Source organism: Quercus lobata, chromosome 5, assembly GCF_001633185.2.
Source record: "Quercus lobata isolate SW786 chromosome 5, ValleyOak3.0 Primary Assembly, whole genome shotgun sequence".
Taxonomy (NCBI): Eukaryota; Viridiplantae; Streptophyta; class Magnoliopsida; order Fagales; family Fagaceae; genus Quercus; species Quercus lobata.
In genome coordinates this window covers 88,893,420-88,915,162 of record NC_044908.1, presented here as the reverse complement: position 1 = coordinate 88,915,162, position 21,743 = coordinate 88,893,420, and the positions used below count along the sequence as shown (strand labels likewise).

Below are 21,743 nucleotides of genomic sequence, written 5' to 3'. Positions count from 1 at the left end.
CGTGAAAAAAATTAAAAAAAGAAGAAGTCCGAATCACAATTAAAAATAGCAAGTAATTATTCCTATTTGGTTTTTATGTTGATGAATTAGTACTAATTAATGATCAGTTAGTACTATTTTTCTTTTCTTAAGAAAGAAGTAAAGCAAATATATATCCAAATGCTGTAAGTTGTTTATCTTGAATGAGTAATCTACAATATTATATTGAACGAGGAATCTATATTCTATAGACAATATTTTTCTCAATAAACTTCATAATTGTTTATTTTATTGTTGGTTTTTATATAGGTCTATCATTACTTTATTATCCACCATTAATATTTTGTCACATAGATAATTGTAAAATATTTTTTAATTTTATGCCATTTCTTTTTGAGAAACAATTTTTTATGCCATTTTAACCACGGGATATGGTAGAAAAAAAAATTTCTAATTTTCTATCATATGTATTTAGTTGGGAGAATAAAAAAAATAAGGATAAAAATATCTTTTTCATGGTTGAAAAAATGAGAATATGAAAAATGTAAATTATATAAATTTACTCTTATATTTCTATTAAATAAAATAAATAAATAAACAAATAAAAACTTCTAGATATGTGTGGAGGGAAGAGAGAAATAGATGGGTACTTTACCATCAAAGACCCTCTCCTTCCCTATTTTCTCCTCACTTTTATTTCTCTTATTTTCATTTCCCACTTTTCACCCGACCAAACTAAGTCTTTGAGTAAAAAGTTTATAATAATGAACTATTGCGCAATGAACGTACTCCAGTGGGGAAGGAATGGTGTGAGGAGTAAAGCTACAGATATTTATCCGAATAGTCATAAGCATTAATTTTATAGAGTTGAACTGGCAGTCGCAGCCACAGCCCACCGGACAGGACTACTATCATCTTGGTGATACAGAGTTAAGAAAAAACAGAAAGCAAAAGAGACAGACGTGCCAACACAGGACTCTGATACAAAGAAAAAACAAAAGGCAGAAAGGGACTTGTTGAATGATAAAAGCATTAACCACAACTACTATAAAATAGGAAAGCATTATCTATAACTCCTACAAGCTAAGATAGCAACGTGAGACACTTCACAGCCATGAAATCTGGCTGAGATGAAATAACTAAATATCCTATAGACTTGGTCAAACTACGAAATATCCAAAGATACTTCCAATAAAATATTATAAAATAAAACATTAAATCTTAACACTTGGAAGATTCTTTGGATGTCCCCTCGTGCTGCTTTTAGTTTTATAATAAGCTTATATATAGCCTTAGCCAACAAGTAGTGCAACAAAATTACAAAAATGATGCAGACGAAATTGACAAATGCTACTAGTCATATCCATGACATAAATAATTAGAAAAGAAAAAGAAAAAGTTGGTATTCTACTATTCTTCGCTAGCTTTTCGAATTCATACAAATCACAAATGCAATAAAGAATGTTCGTTTCTTCTTGGCATTTTACATAAAAGAAAGAAATAAACGTGAACAATCTAACAGCAACATATATGTGTTGGTCAAATTAGGACAGCGCTTCCTTAATTTCCTTGCGCGCACCACTTTTCGTGTCTGACTCTGATCCAATCTCTTTCTTTTCATCCATTTTTGAAACTTTAGTTCATGACTCGATCATTAAAAATGTTCTACTATTCATTAACCACCTCTACAGGTTACCGGCAGAAAAAAAATAAATAAATAAATAAATGAGAACAATCATATATGAAATGGGATTTGACTGACCCTTTTGGAGCGTAAACGTAGACACGATTAGTGCTTTTATTTAGGGTGTGTTTGGATAGAACTTATTTTGCTAAAACTGAAAACTGAAAACTGAAAACACTGTAGCAAAATAATTTTTAAATGTGTGAATAGTACCGTGGGACCCATTTTTAATGAAAAAATTGATAAAAAGTGTAATGTGTGGGTCCGTAAACAGTGCATATGTGCACTGTTCACTGCAGAAAGTCAACAATTGCGGTTACTGTTCATTGAACAGTAACCGCAATACTCCAAATGAAAACGCGTGAAAAAAAAAAAAAAAAAAAAAAAAAAACAGAAACGCAACGCAACGCCAAAAAAGTCCAACCCAAACACACACTTAGTAGTTATAATTGTTGGACATATCTCAACAATTTACTTTTGTGATAAAGTAAAAGGAATAATACACAGATCTAAATATAAACAATAACACAAATAGATATGATAAACAAGAGTATTAAACAAATACTGAATATATTTAAGAAGAAATCTGCTAATAATTAAAAACTCACAAACCAAATGCATGAAGAATGAACAATTCAGATTAAGTCTTGTGTTTGACACAATCTCCTTAAAGCAGATTTCGCCCCTCACACAATTACTGTGGTGCTTTGAGACTCGCGGACGACTACCTCCTAGGATAAAATGATCTACAGCATGAAAACGAAGCACACAAGGTCGTGCTCTGCGAACTACTCAATGTCTCTTTCTCTCTTTTTGACACAAATTGAATGAACAAAAAATATTCTCACTTTGAGAGTTTTTTTTTTATGCGTGAAAAGTGGTTTTCATGAATGAGGGACTATGAAAATTATACGTTACTGAACAGGAATTCTGTTTCAGTGATAACTGTTGTGCATAGACTAATTGACTCAATAATTAAAATAATAAAATATTATTATTAATTGGATAAGTGGGCCTAGTCCACACATGCCTAAAGCCCAACCCAATATCCAGCCCAAAGCTCATATTTTCTGTTATTTCCAATGTGGGACTCAAGGATTTTCACCACTAATAATAATATCTTCAAGTGAACATAGAAAACATCAATTTTTTATTCACTCCATACTATTTTTCCAACAATAATTTAATTATTAATTATTAACATAAATTTTTATGAACTTAATTTAGTTATTAATTATTACCTTAAATTAATGAAGGACAAATTGGTTGCCAATATATGAAAAAATAAAATAGCTTTTAAATAAATTCAAGAATATTAGACAATAAAATAAAATAAGTATGAATATGTAATCTAATAAGAATAAAGCAATCAAATAGCAAGGAAGTTCCCATAAAAAGAAATAAAAAATAAAAAATAAAAAGAAGCAAGGAAGCTAGTAAACCAAGACCGGAGTGAGTCAATGTTGATATGGATGGGCAGGTGGGTCTTATCCACCCACACCAGTCACTCACCAGGCACCACCCCACCACCACCGGACAATGGTGCCGTTTGGATTTAGCGTTTTTCGCTGAATCCAAAGCTGCGTTTTTCCTTTTTTTTTCTTTTTTTTTTCCTTCTCCTCACTTCACGCGTTCCAGGGGACAACTAGCACTATACAACACTGTAGCAGTACTGTAGCAACACTGTTCATCATTGTTCACGCACTAAAAAATATTAAAAATGGGTCCCACGATACTATTCACATATTTAAAAATTATTTTGCTACAGTACTTTCAGTTTTCAGTTTTCAGTTTCAGCAACAATAAGTTCAATTCAAACGGGCTCACTCAGACTTAGGGGGACGGGGGACCAAATTAAAGCATCAAATCCAACCCAACTGTACCTATCAAAGGTTGACCATATTGCATCCCCAAAAACAATGTGCAGACAAAAGATCTTACCCTTTCTTTCTTTTTTTGGTAGAAAAGGAATGTATTAAAAACAAAACAGAAAACAAAGATACAGGACAGAGCCTGTTTACAGCCAGACCACAGGCATCAACCTCAAGAATATGCATAATGTCCACAGGCGGACTAGGAAACACAACATAATCACTATCAATGGAGATCTTACCCTGCATTTCGTGTTGCTTTTCTTTTATTCTTCCCACTTAGCATGAAATTTACATTTTCTCCAAGTGAAAAGATAGGATTGCCCTCCCAAAATCTGTATTTTTCTATACAAAAACTAGGGTAAGTTCGAAATTTTGATCCTATTAAGCAATGTAGCAAAGGAAACTAGAAGTGCTCATATCAGTAAGGTATTTATTGTCAACACTTAAATATATCTGCAATTTTTTTTAAGTCAAATTATAAAAAAGATAATGACATCCAAACTTGTTAATGTTTTTACATTAACAAGTTGCAAAGCGAAATGGGGACGTTGACAATCATATATGAAATATCGTCCACTCAAGGTTTTCTTTACATATCAGCAGAGCAATGTTTTGTCGTGTCCACAAATGTTGTTTTGGTGGTCCTCCACTTTGCGTGGAGATGGAGGATAGGGATATACTTCTATCTTGTATTATCTTGTAGTCGGCCATTGTGAATTAAGAGTAAAGGGTCTAAGTGCAACATCAAAGACTACCCCCTCACCATATTTCACATTTAAATAGAGATAACAACCCTCTCTAGATAATTGAAGGTACAATAATTGAATCAGTAGTCTCCCAAACGTGGAACGAAACTCTACACATTAATAAAAACAAGGTGAACAAGTATATTTCATCCAACATACTGCACCGTGCAAACATATTTAGTTTTACTAACCTCTAAATAAAAATAGCTTTCTACTTGTAACCTTACATCACTTGATAATTTACAAAGCTCTTAAATATAGGCAAAATACAATAGAAAAGTCGGAAAAAAAAAAACCCAAAAGCTCCAATAATGATGATCTATACAACCTCTGCAAAAACAACTCCTCTCATCCTTGTTGTCGAAAAAAAAAAAAAACATTATTAAGAGAAACAAAAAAATTGAGCTTTTTGTTTTGCCATTTAATTTCTCTACTCTTACAACATAATGAACAAATATTTGTATGGAATTCATCAAAACAAAAGATAAATCAACCCAATTAAGGAACCCACTCACAAATTTTTACAGTATAAAAGCTCAAAATCAAGACCCAGTTTCAATTAAAAAATAAACCCAATTACAGGAAACAAATCTGTGTGTGTCTCAACTTTTTGCAAGCAACAAATCCCAACAAAGAAAAACCCATTAAAATCAATATAACTCACTTTTAATTTATTATTTCTTTCGCTTTTCATTTAAATATTATTTCTTTATTAATTTTTTATTATTTCTTACACAACTCACTTTATCTATCTCTCCCTCTCTCATATGAAGTTTTTGAACAACTAGCAAACCCACAACCCACAGCCACCTCCACTACCCACTGGCCCCCATTACCACAACCCAAATCCACCAAATTTGCAACAAAATCATCTCAAGAACCAACCAAAATCACACATAAAACAACCAAAATTTAACAAACCCACAAATAGATTTGGGAAAGAAAGATTGGTTACTTCGAGGGTAACCACCTCCTTAGCAAAGGAAAGACTTAAAGAAAGGAAAAAAGAGACTTAGAGAGAAATAGAAAGACCAAGTGGTTAATTTTCTAGATAATCCCCATTCAACATCTGAAATCTCCTCTTATACAATTCAATCCCATTTTCTCGCCTAAACTACCCAACCAATGCAACTAACTAACTAAGCACAGCAACTACTAACTGACTAACAGAATTCAACTAACTAACTGAACACAACTTAGCACAGCCACTACTCAATTAACAATGATAATCATACAATCCTTATCAAATGGCTATTAGCAATGCTTATCAAATGGATAGCTCAACAGAAAATATTGAAAATAAATTTGTGTCAAGAATATTTTGAAAACAAATAGTAAAAAATCATCATTAGCAAACATCATCTCCCAAATACTTCAAATTTTCCCAATTAGGTAAGCTTGCAATCACAAAAGGCATTTACTACGCAATGTGACATAATATTAATTTTGTAATTAAGGTCTAACCTTCAATTGCATATCATGCAACATAAAGCATCTCAAGAATGAAAGTTGAAAAACCATACAGTCATTCTATTGGTCAATGTGTGATTATGCATCTTTGAGAAAACTTGTCCTTTCCAATTGATGCCATTCCCAACATGAAAGCCTCCTCATGAAACCACCTGAGTGACCAACTTTTTAAAAGATAATTCTTGGCATATTTTCAATAACCTTTAATAAGGTAAAGAACTTACTTCTCTATACAAGTTGAAAAGGTCAAGGCGCTTTGCATTGAGAACGCATCAGGGAACTCAGCTAACCCACCTTGATGAATGAGACGAGTATGTCCATGAAGGGTCAGAAACTGCATTAGAGCATCCACAGCAGTGGAGCTAAAAAATTAGCTTTTTAGCTCCACCAAAAGTTATTTTATTTATTTTACCTACACACATGCTGCAGCAGTGGATCTATTTTAGCTTTTAACACAATAAAATAATATAAACATCACAATAAAATAATATAACTACTACAATAAAATAATTCATCTCAGTACAATAAAATAATATATTCACTACACACAATTATCACAGCCACACACTCCACCAGCAACAACCTTCATGTGACAACCACAGCCCACGGTAACAACCTTCATGTGACCACCACCAACACAGCCACAACGATAATCCAACACAGCCCACGGCAAGAAAAAAAAAAAATCAAACCACCACCAACACAGCCACAACCACCAACACAGCCCACGGCAACCACAACCACAGCTACCAAACCACCACCAACACAGCCACCAAACCGCCATTTCAACCACAATCCACAATCACAACCAAACCCAACAAAAAAAAAAAAAAAAAAAAATCAAACACCCAAAAACCCACAAACCCAACAATCCAAAACCCATGAACCCAGAATTCCCGCCGTCGCCGATCATGGTGTCGTTTTACTGCCGCCTTGACCGAGCATAGAGCTTCGATGGGTCCGTGGCACGCTTGAGTTCGATGAAGGCGAGATGGGTCAACGACGTGGGACAGCAACTGGGCAACGACGATGAAGATCGATGATGAAGATCGGCAACGATGAAGATCCAAAATGATGAAGATCGGCGATGGCGAAGCAGAGAGTAGACGAGGGAGAGAAAAAAAAAATGAGAAGGAAAGAGGAAGAAAGAAGAGAAGCCAAAGAGAGAGAGAGAAAAGAAATATATATATATATATATATATTTTTTTTAAATAGAAGGGGAGAGAGAAATTTAATAAAATAATATTTTTTTCTTTTAGATGTTATGAACAGTGCACATCTATTTATAGATGTGCACTGTAGCAATGGAGCTAAATTTTTTAGATTTAGCTCCACTGCTGCAGCAAGGTTTTTGTGTTTGTGGAGCTAAATTTTAGCATTATAGCATTATAGCTACACTGCTGCAAATGCTCTAAACATCCCTCAAAAATTCCTCCTGCCTGCCAAGATAAGAAAGTTGAAATATAAGTATTACAACTCCTTGTACATAAATTGCGTCAAGTATATCAAGAGATCCAAGGTAGAACATTCATTTGCATAAACAGCTAATTCATCTACAAGATTTTATTGCCAAAATCTAGTAGGTTTTGGCTCTCAAAAATATAAAACCAAATCGAAGCTGATTGGAATTACACAAGGAACTGACAGTGAAACTATTGATTAAATTATCAGCTAAGAATCATATGGCTTTGTTTTTGCAATAACAAGCACAATTTGGTCATATAGCATGCTTGTTATATATTTAATTAATTGCTGATACTATGATGGCAATTCCAAGAACTCAGACATGTTTGCCAATTAGTTTTACAAGTCACAATAGACTTTGTCTATGTCCAAACATAATTCACAAGAACTCATATAAGAATTCACAAAATTCAATCCAAAAAAAAAACCTATCAAAAAGTAGCACTAACAATAGCCAATAACAATATTAGCAAAAGAACTGAAAAGAAAAAAAGAAAAAAATTACTTGCACAACAACAGTAATTCAGTCCAGGAATCAACAAAAAGAAGCAAAGCCAACGGGCATGAAATAAACAAATATTTTTAGAAAGAGAGAGTGGGGAAGATTGGATGGACTTATAAAGGTGTGGGTTTGGGTTTAGCTTTTTGAATGGGCCCTTAAAGTGTAGCCCAGTAACCGTTATAGTGGGCCTAGACCTAGGACCAAGAACCAAGGACTTAGGCTTAGCGTGTGAGGAAGCAAAATAGTACTTTAGAAAGTGTAGAACGAAAGAAATCGTAATGTTTTTTTTTTTTTTTTGGATGGAAAGAAATCGTAAAGTTATCTACCTTGGACTTGGATAGACTTTTTATAGTGTTTGGCTGGCAATTATCTTTTCTAAAAGAGGAGGAAGAAAAAAACACGACAAAAAAGGATTTGTGAGAATGTGGTTAACATAATCCAAATCTTAAAATCCTTCCCCTTCCTCCTTGTTTGTTGTTCATTCTTCGTTTGGACCGGATTTTTTTTAAAACACTGTTTAGAAAATAGGATCACTCGCTCACGTAACTATTCTATTATATTCTTCGTATCATAATTTGTATTTGTTTGTTTGTTTCTTCCTCTCAGTAGTTTTTATGTTCTTTCTTTCCCCCAACTCCAACTGCGAGAAAACCCTCAATCAAATATTCTGCTGTAGCTGGCTGGCCTTAACCAAATCATTCATTCAGGTACTTCCTCTTTATTATTTTCACAAACTATCTGTTTGATTCCGATTTTGCTTTGCTGTCTCCTCTCCCTTCGTTCGTATTTTCTAATTTCTCATTCTTATTCGGCGGATCTTAGATCTTAATTTATTTTATTTGATCCTTCTTGATTATATTTCTATTTGTGTTTTGCTTTTGCAGTGAGAATTAGAAAACGGATATTCATCGAATTCCAAGTCTAATAATAAGGTATCGTTTTTTAAATTTCCTTCAAATTAAGGTAACCCCAGTCAGTCTATAGAACATGATGTGATGTCTCTACCGTTTTCAAAACCCTAATTCTTTCTATGTTCTTCTTGTTCTAGGACCTTAACATGATTGCCAACCTCATTTTAATTGAATTGAATACAATACTAAGCTTTATTATGAATTGTATTGACAGGCTTGCTTGCTTGCTTGATTCTATCTAAAAATGGGGGGGTTTGTTTATTGTTGAATCTGTCTTGTATTTGTAGATGAGATGGGCACCAATGTTGTGGAAATTTATTTTAATTTATAATTCCAATCCTAGGCTAGGACCCCATCTGAAGTGAATAATTTGGTTTATGAATTTAATGGGTTTGCTTTGTTTTATTGTTATTTGTTGTATAATTTTTGTTGCTGAGCTGAGAGGGGCATCTATGTTCAAATTTCAGTGCTTTGCTTAGGCCTTTGCTGTGCTCTGTCTGGTGGGGTTGCCTTTTCTTTTTATTGTAGAAAAAGAAAGAAAACCGTGTGTATGGGCCATGGCAAACTTTGATTCAACCAGGGTTTCTTATTCTTCACTTTCTAAGGTTGTTGAAAAGGATAATAATAATGCCCAATTCCACTATATTGATGACTACACTGACTCTCCATGGGACTCAAACTCAAAAAAGTCCTCTCCACCGGATCACGTGTTTTATGAGGATGATTTTGCTGTTGATGGAGAAGAAGGATATGATTCAAGCGATGACACTCATAATTCAGTGCAACCTTATAATAATAATAATAATAGCATGCATCATCCTGAGGTTAACTTGAAGAATGTGCTCAATGGTATATTTGCCATTGTGACTGGCCGGGGCAAACTTCCAAGTTTCATTTCAAATCAGCAGTCGCTACTCCCTACTTCAAATGTTTCATTTCTTGGGTCTGCAAAGGATGGTGATTCCTTGTTGAACTCCTCCGTTTACATACCTAGTGCCCCACCACTCCTTGAGCCCAGTGGATCAAGTGGGGTTAATTATAGTGTTTACAAGGATGTATTGGAGGCTGAACCTCCTGACTGGCTGCCGGATAGTTCTACTACAGTTTGCATGCAGTGCACTGCTCCTTTCACTGCACTTACTCGTGGCAGACATCATTGTCGGTTTTGTGGAGGAGTTTTCTGCAAAGTATGTACCAAGGGGAGGTGTTTGTTACCTGTTAAGTTCAGGGAGAGGGATCCCCAGAGGGTCTGTGATGCTTGCTATGATAGGCTTGATCCATTACAGGGTGTTCTTATTAACAGCATCAGCAATGCCGTGCAAGTAGCAAAGCATGATGTGATAGATTGGACTTGCACAAGAGGATGGTTGAATCTTCCACTTGGTTTGTCTATGGAACATGAGATATACAAGGCCTCCAATACTTTGAGAAGCTATTGCCAGGTTTGATTTTCATTTGCATCTCAGCTTAATTTTACATGTCAACTTGTTTTATCTTTGTAAAACTAACATCTCTTTCCTGCTTTGTAATGTCAAAGAGATAGGATTGTAAAATTCTAATGGGTAGTTCTTGCTAGGTCATAGATTCTATTTTGGAGCTTTGTTTCTATGTTTACTCTTTGCTTCTTTTCACCTACTTGTCAACCGGACTATAATGGTATTTTAGAAATTCATACTTTGCATCAACATTCTAAATATGCAGTCCTTTGTAAAGCGGTTTTCCTTCTCTTCTTTTCTTTTTTTTCTTTTTTTCTCATTTTTTTTTCCTGACTTTATAGTTTTGATTGGAATTGACAGGTTGCTAGGTTGAATCCTGACAAGTCAATACCCTTAGCAATTTTGAAAGGAGCAAAAGGCCTGGCAATTTTAACTGTAGCTAAAGCTGGTGTTCTACTTTCTTACAAACTTGGCACAGGCTTGGTCATTTCTCGAAGGTCAGATGGATCATGGTCTGCCCCATCGGCCATATTCTCTGTTGGTTTAGGATGGGGTGCTCAGGTAACAACAAAATTGTCATGTTACTTCTAGTGTTCATTTCTTTTTGTTATTATTACTACTTTAATGTCTGTAAGTGTCAATCTTAGGTAGAAGGCCTGAAAATATAAAAAAATCTAGGATATGCACAAGTTTGGCAAGAGTTCCTTTTAACTATTTGTGAAATTCTAATTGTTTATCAAGACTTCCTCAATTTATGTTACAGCTAATAATTGTACTTATTATGTGTTCCCAGATTGGAGGAGAGCTCATGGACTTCATAATTGTGCTTCATGATTCAAAAGCTGTGAAGACATTTTGTAGTCGCATGCATTTTTCTCTTGGTGCTGGTTGTAGTGCTGCAGCTGGACCTGTAGGGAGAGTGCTGGAAGCAGATCTTCGTGCTGGAGATAGAGGTTCTGGAATGTGCTATACATACAGTTGTAGCAAAGGTATTGTGTCATGATTTAAGCTTTGTGTGTGTCTGTAACTTTTGGTTATATGAATAATTAGAATCATACATGTATTTAACGTGCTATTGTGTATGATGGCTTAACATGAAAAGAAAAAATGAAGATCTTCAGAGGTTGTGTATGATGGCTTAACATAAAAAGAAAAAATGAAGATCTTTAGAGGTTACAAACTGCGAACCTTTTATTATAGTATCATTGGCCATGATCTCAATGTTCCTGAAATTTTTTTTTTTTTTTGATAAACGAAAAATTTTATTAGAAAAAAGCAAACTTAGAGAGAAGTACAATCAATTCAAAATACAATGATCAAACAAGTGTAAGAGAGAAAAACAAGGGGGAGAGTGAAAAGCAGGACTGAATGTTCCTAAAATCTTGTTCAAATCTTTGGAATCTTCTGACAGTTGACATCCAAATGGCTTTCTTTGGGCTATTGAAAGCAAGCCTTAGGCTTCTTTTGTTCAATCATTTTCTGCTATTTGTTGATTTAGCAATCTCTTGTAAAGGGAGAAAAATTGTGGGAACATTGGAACTTGCTTCCTCACATGGTTCCTGTTTATGGCTTCATATCAATTAGTGACTTTACTAAACCTTAATCCAGTTGATTAAGGTTGGGCATTGGCTCCATGAATTGTTGGACATAAAACTAAAGGAAATTGTTGTGAAAAATATCTTAAGTGGATGCTAGCACATTAGTCAATACTAATCTACCTGTATTCCAGTGATTTATGGTAGAATTACAACAGTTAGGTGTCCACATGTTTCTGTGCTGGCATTTGGTAGTGGGGTGGGTGGGGGAAGGCATGGTTCTGTTAGGACAGTTTCTTTCAAGTGAGGGAGGCAAGATATATATCATATTTCTAATTTCAATAGATTGTGGGTTATCTTGTATTCTCCTATGCGACCATAACAACATTACTTAATTTATTCTTGTTGTTTTCATGTTTGCTTTACATCTTTGATTCTTTTAAGATTAAATCTTCTTGATTGTTTTAATAGTAGTCAACATCTTAAAGTTTTGAAGTAAATTGGAAGCGTAAGGATTTTTTAAAGATGAGAGCCTAAAATAAATGCAAATGGTGAAGAGACTAGAGGAAGATACCAAAATCTTTACTTTTAGAGATCAGCCTAAAACAAATAAATATTCATTTTTGCAAGGTAGTGCTACTCAAGGATGTTGTTTTCTGTACTTTTCCCCATTCTAGTATGATTTGTGCATTTTAAAGTAATTTTGCGATAGCCTGAAAGTTGATAACTGCTGACACTTGCAAATTATGGCAGGCGCATTTGTGGGAGTGTCATTGGAAGGGAATGTTGTTGCAACAAGGATGGATACCAATTTACGTTTTTATGGTGATCCTTATCTCACCACATCAGACATTCTTCTTGGGATGGTGAGCAGACCAAAGGCTGCTGAGCCCTTGTATGCCGCACTTGAAGACCTATTCTCCAGTCTACGGTGATAATTCCAGTTGTCTGCAATTTGGCATCTTTCTGATGCATGTGAAGCATCCCCATGACCATTGGTGTAGATCACTTTTCAGACGTGTCTGGATTCTGATACAGATTCCTCATTTTAGATTTATAACTGTAAAAAAGTTATTTCGGATTGTTTCGTCTTCTATCTGTGTAAAGGGATATACTTAATGCCACAGGAAACTTAGTCTATTGTTTCTTTCTTAATCCTATACATCTGTGATTGTCAAACCGATTAAGTATAATATGATGTAAATATACTAAGATTCATTGGGACTACTACATGTATATATGCAACAGAATAATAAAAATTAAATTTAGTTGGCATGAATCAAATATTACTTAGTACTTATCAAATGGTTTGTCTGGTGTATTTGGATGAGTTCATTTTCATTTGTCTGTTTTGTTTAAAAAATAATTTGTGTAAAAGTAGAGCTGTCTACTAATGACATAAAAGAAGTGTGGAGATGCTTAGGGGTGTTTGGTTTGAGCATTGCTCAAAACTCAGTTTTTCAAATTCAATACCTAACACTCAAAACTCTAACCCATATTTCATTTCTTATTTTCTATTTATCTCGACTTACCTAACTGTTTGGCTCAAATATTTGCTTTAGTTTTAAGCTTAAGAAGTCACCTTTAAGTTAAAAAAAGGTCTCACACGAATAGGGGTTTTTTCTTTTTTTTTTCTTTTTTTTTTTTTTTTTTTTTTTTGGGGGGGGTGGGGGGTTAACAAATGGAGATTTTCTAATAGCTTAATTTGCATTTCAAAAAATATTACGTTTTATTCCACAATTTGTTTTATTTACACGAATATTACGTTTTATTTACTTAACGGGGGTCTTAAAACCCTTTTATAAAATTGGGACAAATGGGGGGTCTAAGGCCTAAGCTTAAGTGGCTTAGGCCTTGAGTCACCCGTCCACTTCATAAGTATCTAGCCTCGAGCTTAAATTTATTATTCGTGATGAATGATGTTTGAGTTGATGCATTCTAAATGTTATACACATTACATTCTTAAATTTTATAATTGGTAATTTTGTAGGGAATAAATCCACCGACTTTGTCATTGGATCCTATCCATTTGACATCAATGTTACCATAATACAGTTCTTTTCATCTTTTGGAGTGTGTGAATTTCAGTGAAATATGTTTGGCTGTTTCACATTTTTTTTAATGTATAATTTTGGCTCTGTCACCTTTGATATAATCTCCTATGATCTGTGTAATACGAGCCACATTATCTTTTTATAATATTGTTCAGCTATCTTTGTTTTTTTTTTTTTTTTTTTTTGAGTAAATTGTTTAGTTATCTTTGATTTAGGATAAATCATACTTTTCTTGTATATATGAAAATGAGAGATGCTACATCTACAACATTTTTACAATAAATCATAGGTGGTTAGTTGTTATTGATTTAAATTTCAAACTAACACTAAAATTACTTTTTTGCCCCAACAATAACAACTTGTCATTTAGGATTTTTTGTAAAAATGTTGTAGACATATCATTTCTCTATGGGAATACTAATCCTAGCCAAATGCATTCCTAAGTCCCAACTTATTTCATTAATTGCAAAAATATTGACGCGATAATGTCGCAGAAGATTAAAGAAAGCATACACGATGCTCTCTTGATAGGACAGAAACTAAACTATTAGTTCCTAGTAGTAAACTACCAGAGAAATAATTTGACAAAGTCTGTGTTTATTGATAATAGTCTGATTTGCCTCTAACAGTTACAAAACATATAAATATTGGGGAAAAAACAAAACGTTTAAAACCCTAATTTGCAATAATTATGCAATTAGGTGACAAAATACCAAAATTTACTAGAAATGGCAAAATTGAGTTAAATGCATAATTATAAACTATTGACCTTAAGGATGTCCTAATGCAGACGAGACATTATTCTGACTTTTAAACTAAAAGTTATTAATGAAAAACAAATATTACTATAAATAGCAAAAACATTGTTTTTGGAGCCTTAATGAAGGAATTCGCCTAAATTTTGGCAACGATCATGGCGTCATGAATTTGGATTAGAACGTTGTTTCCCTTCAATCTACTAATTTTCATGCAATTTCGACACTGTCACCTTGATGACCTCTATTGGCACTCTCCTTTGATCTTACGTTGTAACTTCTTGTATCCTTGCTGCTCCAAGAAGACATGTGCTGTTTATTCTACATCAAGCGATTTGAAGAAGTAACAAATATTGTTTGTAACACTCACAGCAGTGGAGCTAAATAGCTATATAGCTATTTTAGCTCCACCAAAACACAAAAAACCACCATCCAACAATAGAGATATAGCTATTTTTTTTAGCTTCATTACTACAGTGCACATCTATAGATAGATGTGCATTATAACTGAGAGCTAAAAAAATTAATTTATTAAATTTCTCTCTCCTCTTTCATTTAAAAAATATTTTCTCTTTCTTTCTTTTTCTCTCTCTGGCTTCTCTTCTTTCTTCCTTTTTCCTTCTCATTTTTTTTTCCTCTCCCTCATCTACTCTTTGCTTCGCCGATCTATTCTGGGTTCATCTTCATTGCCGTCCCACATCGTCGTCCCACGCCGTCAACCCATCTCGCCTAGTCCTCCATCTCACCGCCGATCCAAGCTCCATTGCCGACCTAAGCTTCATCGTCGATCCAAGCTTCACCGTCACCGCCTTCATTGAACTCAAGAGCGCCACGGATTTCGTGGTTAGATTTTGTGGCTGTGGCTGGATTTCGTGGTGGCGGTTTGGCTGGATTTCATGGTGGCTATGGGCGGTTATTCTTGGTTGGCCATGGTGGTGGATCGGTTTGTGGTGTTTTTATTGTAGTGAGATGGATTATTTGATTGCAATAGATATATTATTTTATTATGTTAAAAGTTAAAATTATTTTATTGTGATGTTTATATTATTTTATTGTATTGAAAGCTAAAATAAATCCACTGCTGCAGCATATGTGTAAGTAAAATAAATAAAGTAATTTTTGATGGAGCTAAATAGCTAAATTTTTAGCTCCACTGCTGTGGATGCTCTAATCGACTTATAATATGGATGAAAAGGACAATTTTTTTTTTTTTTTTGAGAAAGTGATGAAAAGGATAATTTGTGATCCCATATCCAACAAATTGTTGATTCATCTACTTGTACAAACTAATCAATTATCAAAGTTTTTTTTTTTTTTTTTTTTAACAAATTTGCCAAATAAATGGATGATAAAAGGGCTTAAAGGTTTTTAAGCTTCCCAAAACGTGGAGGCTTTTATTATTTTAAAACTTGGAACCTGTCTTTTGCAAAATTTATAGCTTGACATAAAGGAGTTCTCTTTAGAGCATCCACAGCAGTGGATCTAAAATTTTAGCTATTTAGCTACACAAAAAGTCACTTTATCTATTTTATCTACACACATGCTACAGCATTGAATCTATTTTAACTTTTAACACAATAAAATAATATAAACACTATAATAAAATAATATTTCATTCAACCACCGACACACAGCCACAACCACCATCAAACCCATAAAAATCACTACACAACCACAACCTCGTCGTGCCCATCAAAACCAGTGAAGAAGAACAAAACAAAAACGCAAAAAAATCAACACAGCCAAACCGAAACCCCTACCCGATACCTTGTCCGTTTCGGTACCGATCGACGAGACCTGCGCCAAGGGGCATGGTTTCACGGTCTTCACCGACGAATCGAGCCCTAACTGATACTGATCGCTTGATTTCGCCGCCAACGGCTTGGCTTGGTCCTTTTCGATCAAAATGGAATGAGTGTAAAGCGAAATGGAAGGGTTTGTGGCAACTGGGCTTGTGAGATCGGTGATGGAGAAAAGGGTCTGTGGCGGTTGGGCTTGTGAGATTGGCGATGCAGAGAAGGGTCTGTGGAGGAAGAAAGAAGAGATGGAGAGGCAGTGAGGAGAGACATGAAGAATGAAATGTAGAAAGAATAAAAAATAAAAAAGTAATGTGAACGTAAAATAAAAAAAATATTTTTTTTTAGCTCTCATGAAGAGTGCACATCTATAAATAGATGTGCACTGTAGCAATAGAACTAAAATTTTTAGATTTAGCTCCACTACTGCAACAAGCTTTTGGTATTTGAAGAGCTAAAATATAGCAATATAGGAACACTAGTATGAGTGCTGCGTGTCATTGTTTATATTAAAAGGTTTTTTAAATTTGGGTTAATTTATCGATTAAAATTGATATGCACCTAACACCTTTCACTTTCTGATGACCAAATTGACATTTGAGTACTTTCTCAAAAAAAAAAAAAAAAAAAAATTTGACATTTGACTACTGAGTGGTGATACAAAGAGAGAAAATAAATGAATAAAAAAAACTAATCAATTCAATAAAAAAATCTGAGCAACAAAAAATAGGAGTCCATTTAAAATTGAGAAAATATAATTAAAAAAAAAACACAAGCCACACCAACACAACTCACGTCAGAAAACCTGCGCTTCCACTCTGTCTCTTGCCTTCCCTTTGCATACTCTCAGCTGAATACTCAAAAGCTTTTTGCCTATTTCTCTCAGGTACATGTACATAGTTTTAATGTTCATTTTCAATTTGGTTTTTTGCTTTCAATATTTCGCTTTCCCAGTTGTTTTATTCAACTTATGCCATTGAGTCATCATAATTCTATGAAAATCATAAGAACTTTCATCTCTTTTTTTTTTTCATTTGGGTGGTGTAAATTTTTCTTTTGTGGGTACTTAAGATTCATTTCCTGTATATAGTTTTTGAATATTTCCAATTTCCCATGTGATTACAATAGTTATCCCTCTGTTCTGTTTAATGGGTTTTTCTTTCTTACGTTTTTCTTGCGAACTATTTGGTGCTTTTTGTGGAAAAGTACAAAATTTGGATTGATTTGATCAAACAAAATATGGGTTCTTTGTAATTCAGTTTAAATGTCAGGAGGGTATGTGTCCAGCTTTTAGTTGATTTATTTTTCCATATTCTTATTTCTAGGAGCTAAATTTGAGATCTTTTATAGAAGTGAGTTCATGAGTCTTCATATGATATGTTAATCCCCTCTGCTTGAAATGAAAAGAAACCAATAACTTGACAATTGGAGATTAAATAAAAAGATTTTAATAGTGCAGTATTTGATGTCTTGCAAATGAAAAGCTTGAAACATAATCTTTAGTTGGGAATTGATTTCTTTGTCTTTTCTTTTTCTTTTTCTTTTTTTGGGGGGGGGGGGGTTGTTGGAGCCATCTCTGGGGTCCTTTTACCCAATCATTTCAGATTCAGAATTTCAGATTAATGCTTTGTACTGACAGCAGCTTGAAATGTCATTTCATGATACAATTGGGGCCTTATGACTTTCAAAAGGAAATTTAAATATATAGTCATTTTTGTGGAACTCCAAAAAACCCATGATTTTTTTTCCTTCCTTTTCTTATTAGTCATTTTCATGGAAATTTTATCCCCATTTTGGTAAACATGGAAACTCTACTTTCTTACTTAAAAAAGAAAAAATAATTATCTTAAACTTCTTATTTCACATTATTTATAACGGCCTATTTGGATAGCAATGTTTTTCCCTTTTTTTTCTCAATCTGAACTTGCAGTAAAAACTTTTCGAGTGGCACATTAATTCTTTTGTATATATATACTTTTTGACTTTGGCTCATGTTTTGCAGAATTCTAATGACAGATAACATAGACGATGACACTATAACATTAGTTGATAATTCAGTTGAAAAGCTTCCTGATCATCTCCTGATAGAAATTTTCATTCGAGTTCCTATCTCAGATTGGGCACAAATATCTTGTGTGAAAAAGCAATGGGCTAATCTGTTTCGTGGAGAATGCTTGTGGCAAGCTGCTCTAATCAAGACTTATCCATTGGCTGGCCAAGCTAAAAGGTGGCCTGGACCTATCCCTCGAGGGTTGAGCAGAAGGTAAAGTTGAGTCGCTTGTTAGTGTTCTTCATATGACAAATCATTTCTCAGAAATTCTTGTTGCAATATTTAGTTTTTATTTTAATGGCTTGGAGAAAGACTAAAATTGATAGAATATGGATTGCCTTCTCGGGAACATGAGCTTCCAATATTCTAACATGCAGCTAGGAATTATTTTGGGTGATGGTTTAGGGCCTTTAGGCTTAGCTTGATTATCTTAATGTATTTGATAGAGCATGATTGGTTAAATTTTGATTATCTGTAGATATAAAAATGAAGATGCAGTGTCGTAACAGTAATGGATATATTGTGTGTATCTTGGATTTTCCTTTTCTTCCAAAACTAAAGTTTGGCTCTCTCTCCTTGGACCCCATTTGTTTCTGTGAAAGGTCATTTAAGGAAGTGATGGTTAATTGCCACCCTTCTGAATAAGTAGTGTTCGTCAATTTCAAACTTATGCAAGATATACATTAGGGTGGATCAGCTTGTAACGCCTGTCACCTTGTCACATTATTATCAATGTCAACTAACATTTGTTATGTCAATGTATAACCTTGGCCTCTCTTTGGAGAATTATTCTACCTTTGACACTGATTATAATTTTTGTTTTTTTTTTTTTAAATTGGTAAGAATAATTTTATTTAAAAGAGATTACTTCATGAATAATGACACGAAGTAGCCTAAAGAATTACAAATGGAAAAAAATATCTACATATGAATTGACTGTGAAATATTTTGAACAGAAGTACTATCTGTAACCCCCGAAGCAAAGCACCACTCATAATGAAAACTAATGAAAGATGCTAAAGAAATAGACTAACAGAGAATGAAAAATATCTACATTCTCTCTTATATTTGTTTCAATAACAGGACATAGTTGCTTTCAGGCACCAAAATTTTATTATTATAAGCTTTACTAGTATTATAACAGCCTCACTAAATTTCTTCAGGAGATTCACAGCTTTATACATTAGTAAACACAGCTTTGCTCTTGATGGTGACATAGATGAGCTTGTTGGACACACTTATTTGTTTTTGAAAGAGCAACTTGAACTTTCCTCAATGGCACCTCCGTCGGCAATCCTTCATGGAACCATAATTGGTGTGTCTTCTATCTTTATTTATGAGTTGAGCTAAGTGTCAATTCCTTTCTTGGATTTCATCAGTTGTAGGTCAGATAAAACATCTTATAAGCCGGCACTACTTGTTCCTTATGGTTGCATGTCAACATTTTTTGTTCAATGTGATTTTGAAGGTCCTTGCTTCTGCCTTCCACTCATTTGCCGTGATGTACTTGTATTGTCAATGTCCAAATTTATGAAGTTTATTGCTTTGTATCTCCGTCTCTTATCAAGCCCATCATCCTTGAATGTTCCATGTAGTGATAATGTCTGTTTTAACAAAGACAATTTGGACCAAATCTGTAAGTGACATCCAGTCATCACTCATCAACAAGCCTTTACTAGGCTTCATGTAACTTGTCATCTCAAGCCATTGCATCAGTGACTTAACAGTCATTAGTTTCTCAGTGGGGTGCCCAGAACCCTGAGTGCTCAATATGCACTGACTGGATCTCATTGTGTTTTGGCAGATCAATTTATTGCTTGTGGGAAATCAAATGACAGGGCCCATGAGCTTGCTTCGCAAATCTGGCTTGCTGTTCTTGACAGTTTGGATGAAAACGAGAACACATTTTGCTTGCTTAAAAGTTTTGCACAAGAGGATGATGTAAGCTATACCTTTCAGAAATTTGTTTGTCTTTCTGTCACATACTAGTAGCTACAAAACCATTCTAGAGATACTAAGATTTCTTGAGTAGAATAATGAAACACTGTACATATATATATGTGGAGAGAGAGAGAAGGTGATGGACAAATTGTGCTGCAAAGATAAATATGTGCACATTGTTGTTGCTAGTTGCTACAATCACAATAATTTAATGTGTCCCACGTATTTTCTTTCTGTAACTATTAAATCCATATAGATGTTGATTACCCTGCCTCTATCACTTGCAGGTTTTTCTCCCATACCCTTACTCAAGATCAACCAAAGTCCAATGGAGGGTGTTTGAAAAGCTCTTCACCGATTTCCGAGACTGCTTTAGTCATGTAGATTACTATGATGTATTGGCATGTGCCAAGAACAAGTTTCAGCCTATACCATCTGCTTGGTTAGGTTACTAGCCCACTTCAAGTGCATATTCCTGGATCACGCACATAATTGTACGTATGAATGTAACTCTTGCTTATCCCTATACAATGAATGTATAGAGAAAAGAGAAACTGTATATCGGTTGCAGTTGCTACTTTTTTTGGTTAACAGACTCGAAATGTATTAAACACAAACAAGTTTAGCCTATCAAAGGATATTAAATTCTCCGAGTGTGGTGGGTTATCATAAACAACAAAATTACAAGATTGTTGAGCCCCTATTTTAGCTAAAGCATTTGCACATTAGTTAGTTTTGTGGAACACGTTCAACAATCTTGTTCGACAAGTTCCTCAATAGGCTTCTGTGATAAAGAGAGTAGGTGCCATCAGTTGTAGTTGCTACTTCAGTGTCTTCCTAAGATAGATATCGATCATGTTAAGTTTTTTTGTACGGAAAATATTCAAAGGTCTAAGGTTATAACCATCTTTTGGTTACTTGCAAGTTGCAACTGTAAAATATATATATATATATATATATATATGTTTTGTTAAGAATCCTATAGTTCAACTAACATCTCCTAGTGTTATTAATAGAGACGTTCAGAGTTCAAATCTATCTTCCCTCATTGTAACAATCAAATTATCAAAAAAAAAATATATATATATATATATATATATTAACCCTTTTAGCAACTATCAACAATTGTGGGATGATCAATATATAACGCTTTTTCCTCCTCTTTTTGGATGAATAAAGCAGGTATAATATGTTGTTAGTAAGCTAGTATGATTCCAATTAGGATATTTATCCCATAGTAGTTTTCTATGGACGCAGTTTCTACTAAAATAAATCAAGGTAAAAATATGGCAGGCATTAGAATTTTCTTCCACCTGGGGTCTGAAGCAATTGTCTAAGTTGGCTAAAATTTAGAGCCGGTTCTGGAGACACAGATGATATAAAGAACCGTAATCCAAAGTCAGGCAGGGTGGAACATGTGTATGCATGTGCATGAGTATTAGGTAGGGTGTAGGATGGGAGCAAATTTTATAAATTGATTGTGGGAAATTTCAACTAAGGGCGAGGCAATACGGGTAAGTTGAGAGATTTTAAGATGGAAACGTGG

At 34.2% G+C, this 21,743-nt stretch overlaps 2 protein-coding genes across 3 annotated transcripts; both read left to right on the top strand.

Annotated features, from left to right (window-relative positions):
• Positions 1-8,067: 8,067 nt before the first annotated feature.
• Positions 8,068-12,885, top strand: LOC115991461. The gene is made up of 6 exons (XM_031115160.1): positions 8,068-8,426; positions 8,604-8,651; positions 9,098-10,072; positions 10,427-10,627; positions 10,860-11,055; positions 12,355-12,885. Exons 3-6 carry the CDS (start codon positions 9,188-9,190, stop codon positions 12,534-12,536), a joined length of 1,464 nt encoding a protein of 487 aa, XP_030971020.1. The 5' UTR covers positions 8,068-8,426; positions 8,604-8,651; positions 9,098-9,187; the 3' UTR covers positions 12,537-12,885.
• A 4,087-nt stretch (positions 12,886-16,972) lies between these two features.
• On the top strand, positions 16,973-20,850 carry LOC115993129. Of its 2 annotated transcripts, XM_031117409.1 has the most exons (6): positions 16,973-17,092; positions 18,209-18,469; positions 19,420-19,571; positions 19,725-19,892; positions 20,061-20,197; positions 20,485-20,850. In XM_031117409.1, exons 2-6 carry the CDS (start codon positions 18,216-18,218, stop codon positions 20,650-20,652), a joined length of 879 nt encoding a protein of 292 aa, XP_030973269.1. In that variant the 5' UTR covers positions 16,973-17,092; positions 18,209-18,215; the 3' UTR covers positions 20,653-20,850. The 2 variants fall into 2 exon arrangements, with proteins under 2 accessions (XP_030973269.1, XP_030973270.1); XM_031117410.1 differs by lacking the exon at positions 19,725-19,892.
• The last annotated feature ends 893 nt before the right edge of the window (positions 20,851-21,743 follow it).

What these genes read in the sequence shown, in the direction of transcription:
- LOC115991461 (XM_031115160.1), top strand. Translation starts at nt 9,188, where the DNA reads ATGGCAAACTTTGATTCAACCAGGGTTTCTTATTCTTCACTTTCTAAG. An exon ending in CTTTGAGAAGCTATTGCCAG is followed by an intron (nt 10,073 to 10,426) that starts GTTTGATTTTCA and finishes TGGAATTGACAG; the next exon opens with GTTGCTAGGTTGAATCCTGA. An exon ending in GTTTAGGATGGGGTGCTCAG is followed by an intron (nt 10,628 to 10,859) that starts GTAACAACAAAA and finishes ATGTGTTCCCAG; the next exon opens with ATTGGAGGAGAGCTCATGGA.
- LOC115993129 (XM_031117409.1), top strand. Translation starts at nt 18,216, where the DNA reads ATGACAGATAACATAGACGATGACACTATAACATTAGTTGATAATTCA. An exon ending in AGACAATTTGGACCAAATCT is followed by an intron (nt 19,893 to 20,060) that starts GTAAGTGACATC and finishes GTGTTTTGGCAG; the next exon opens with ATCAATTTATTGCTTGTGGG. An exon ending in GTTTTGCACAAGAGGATGAT is followed by an intron (nt 20,198 to 20,484) that starts GTAAGCTATACC and finishes TATCACTTGCAG; the next exon opens with GTTTTTCTCCCATACCCTTA.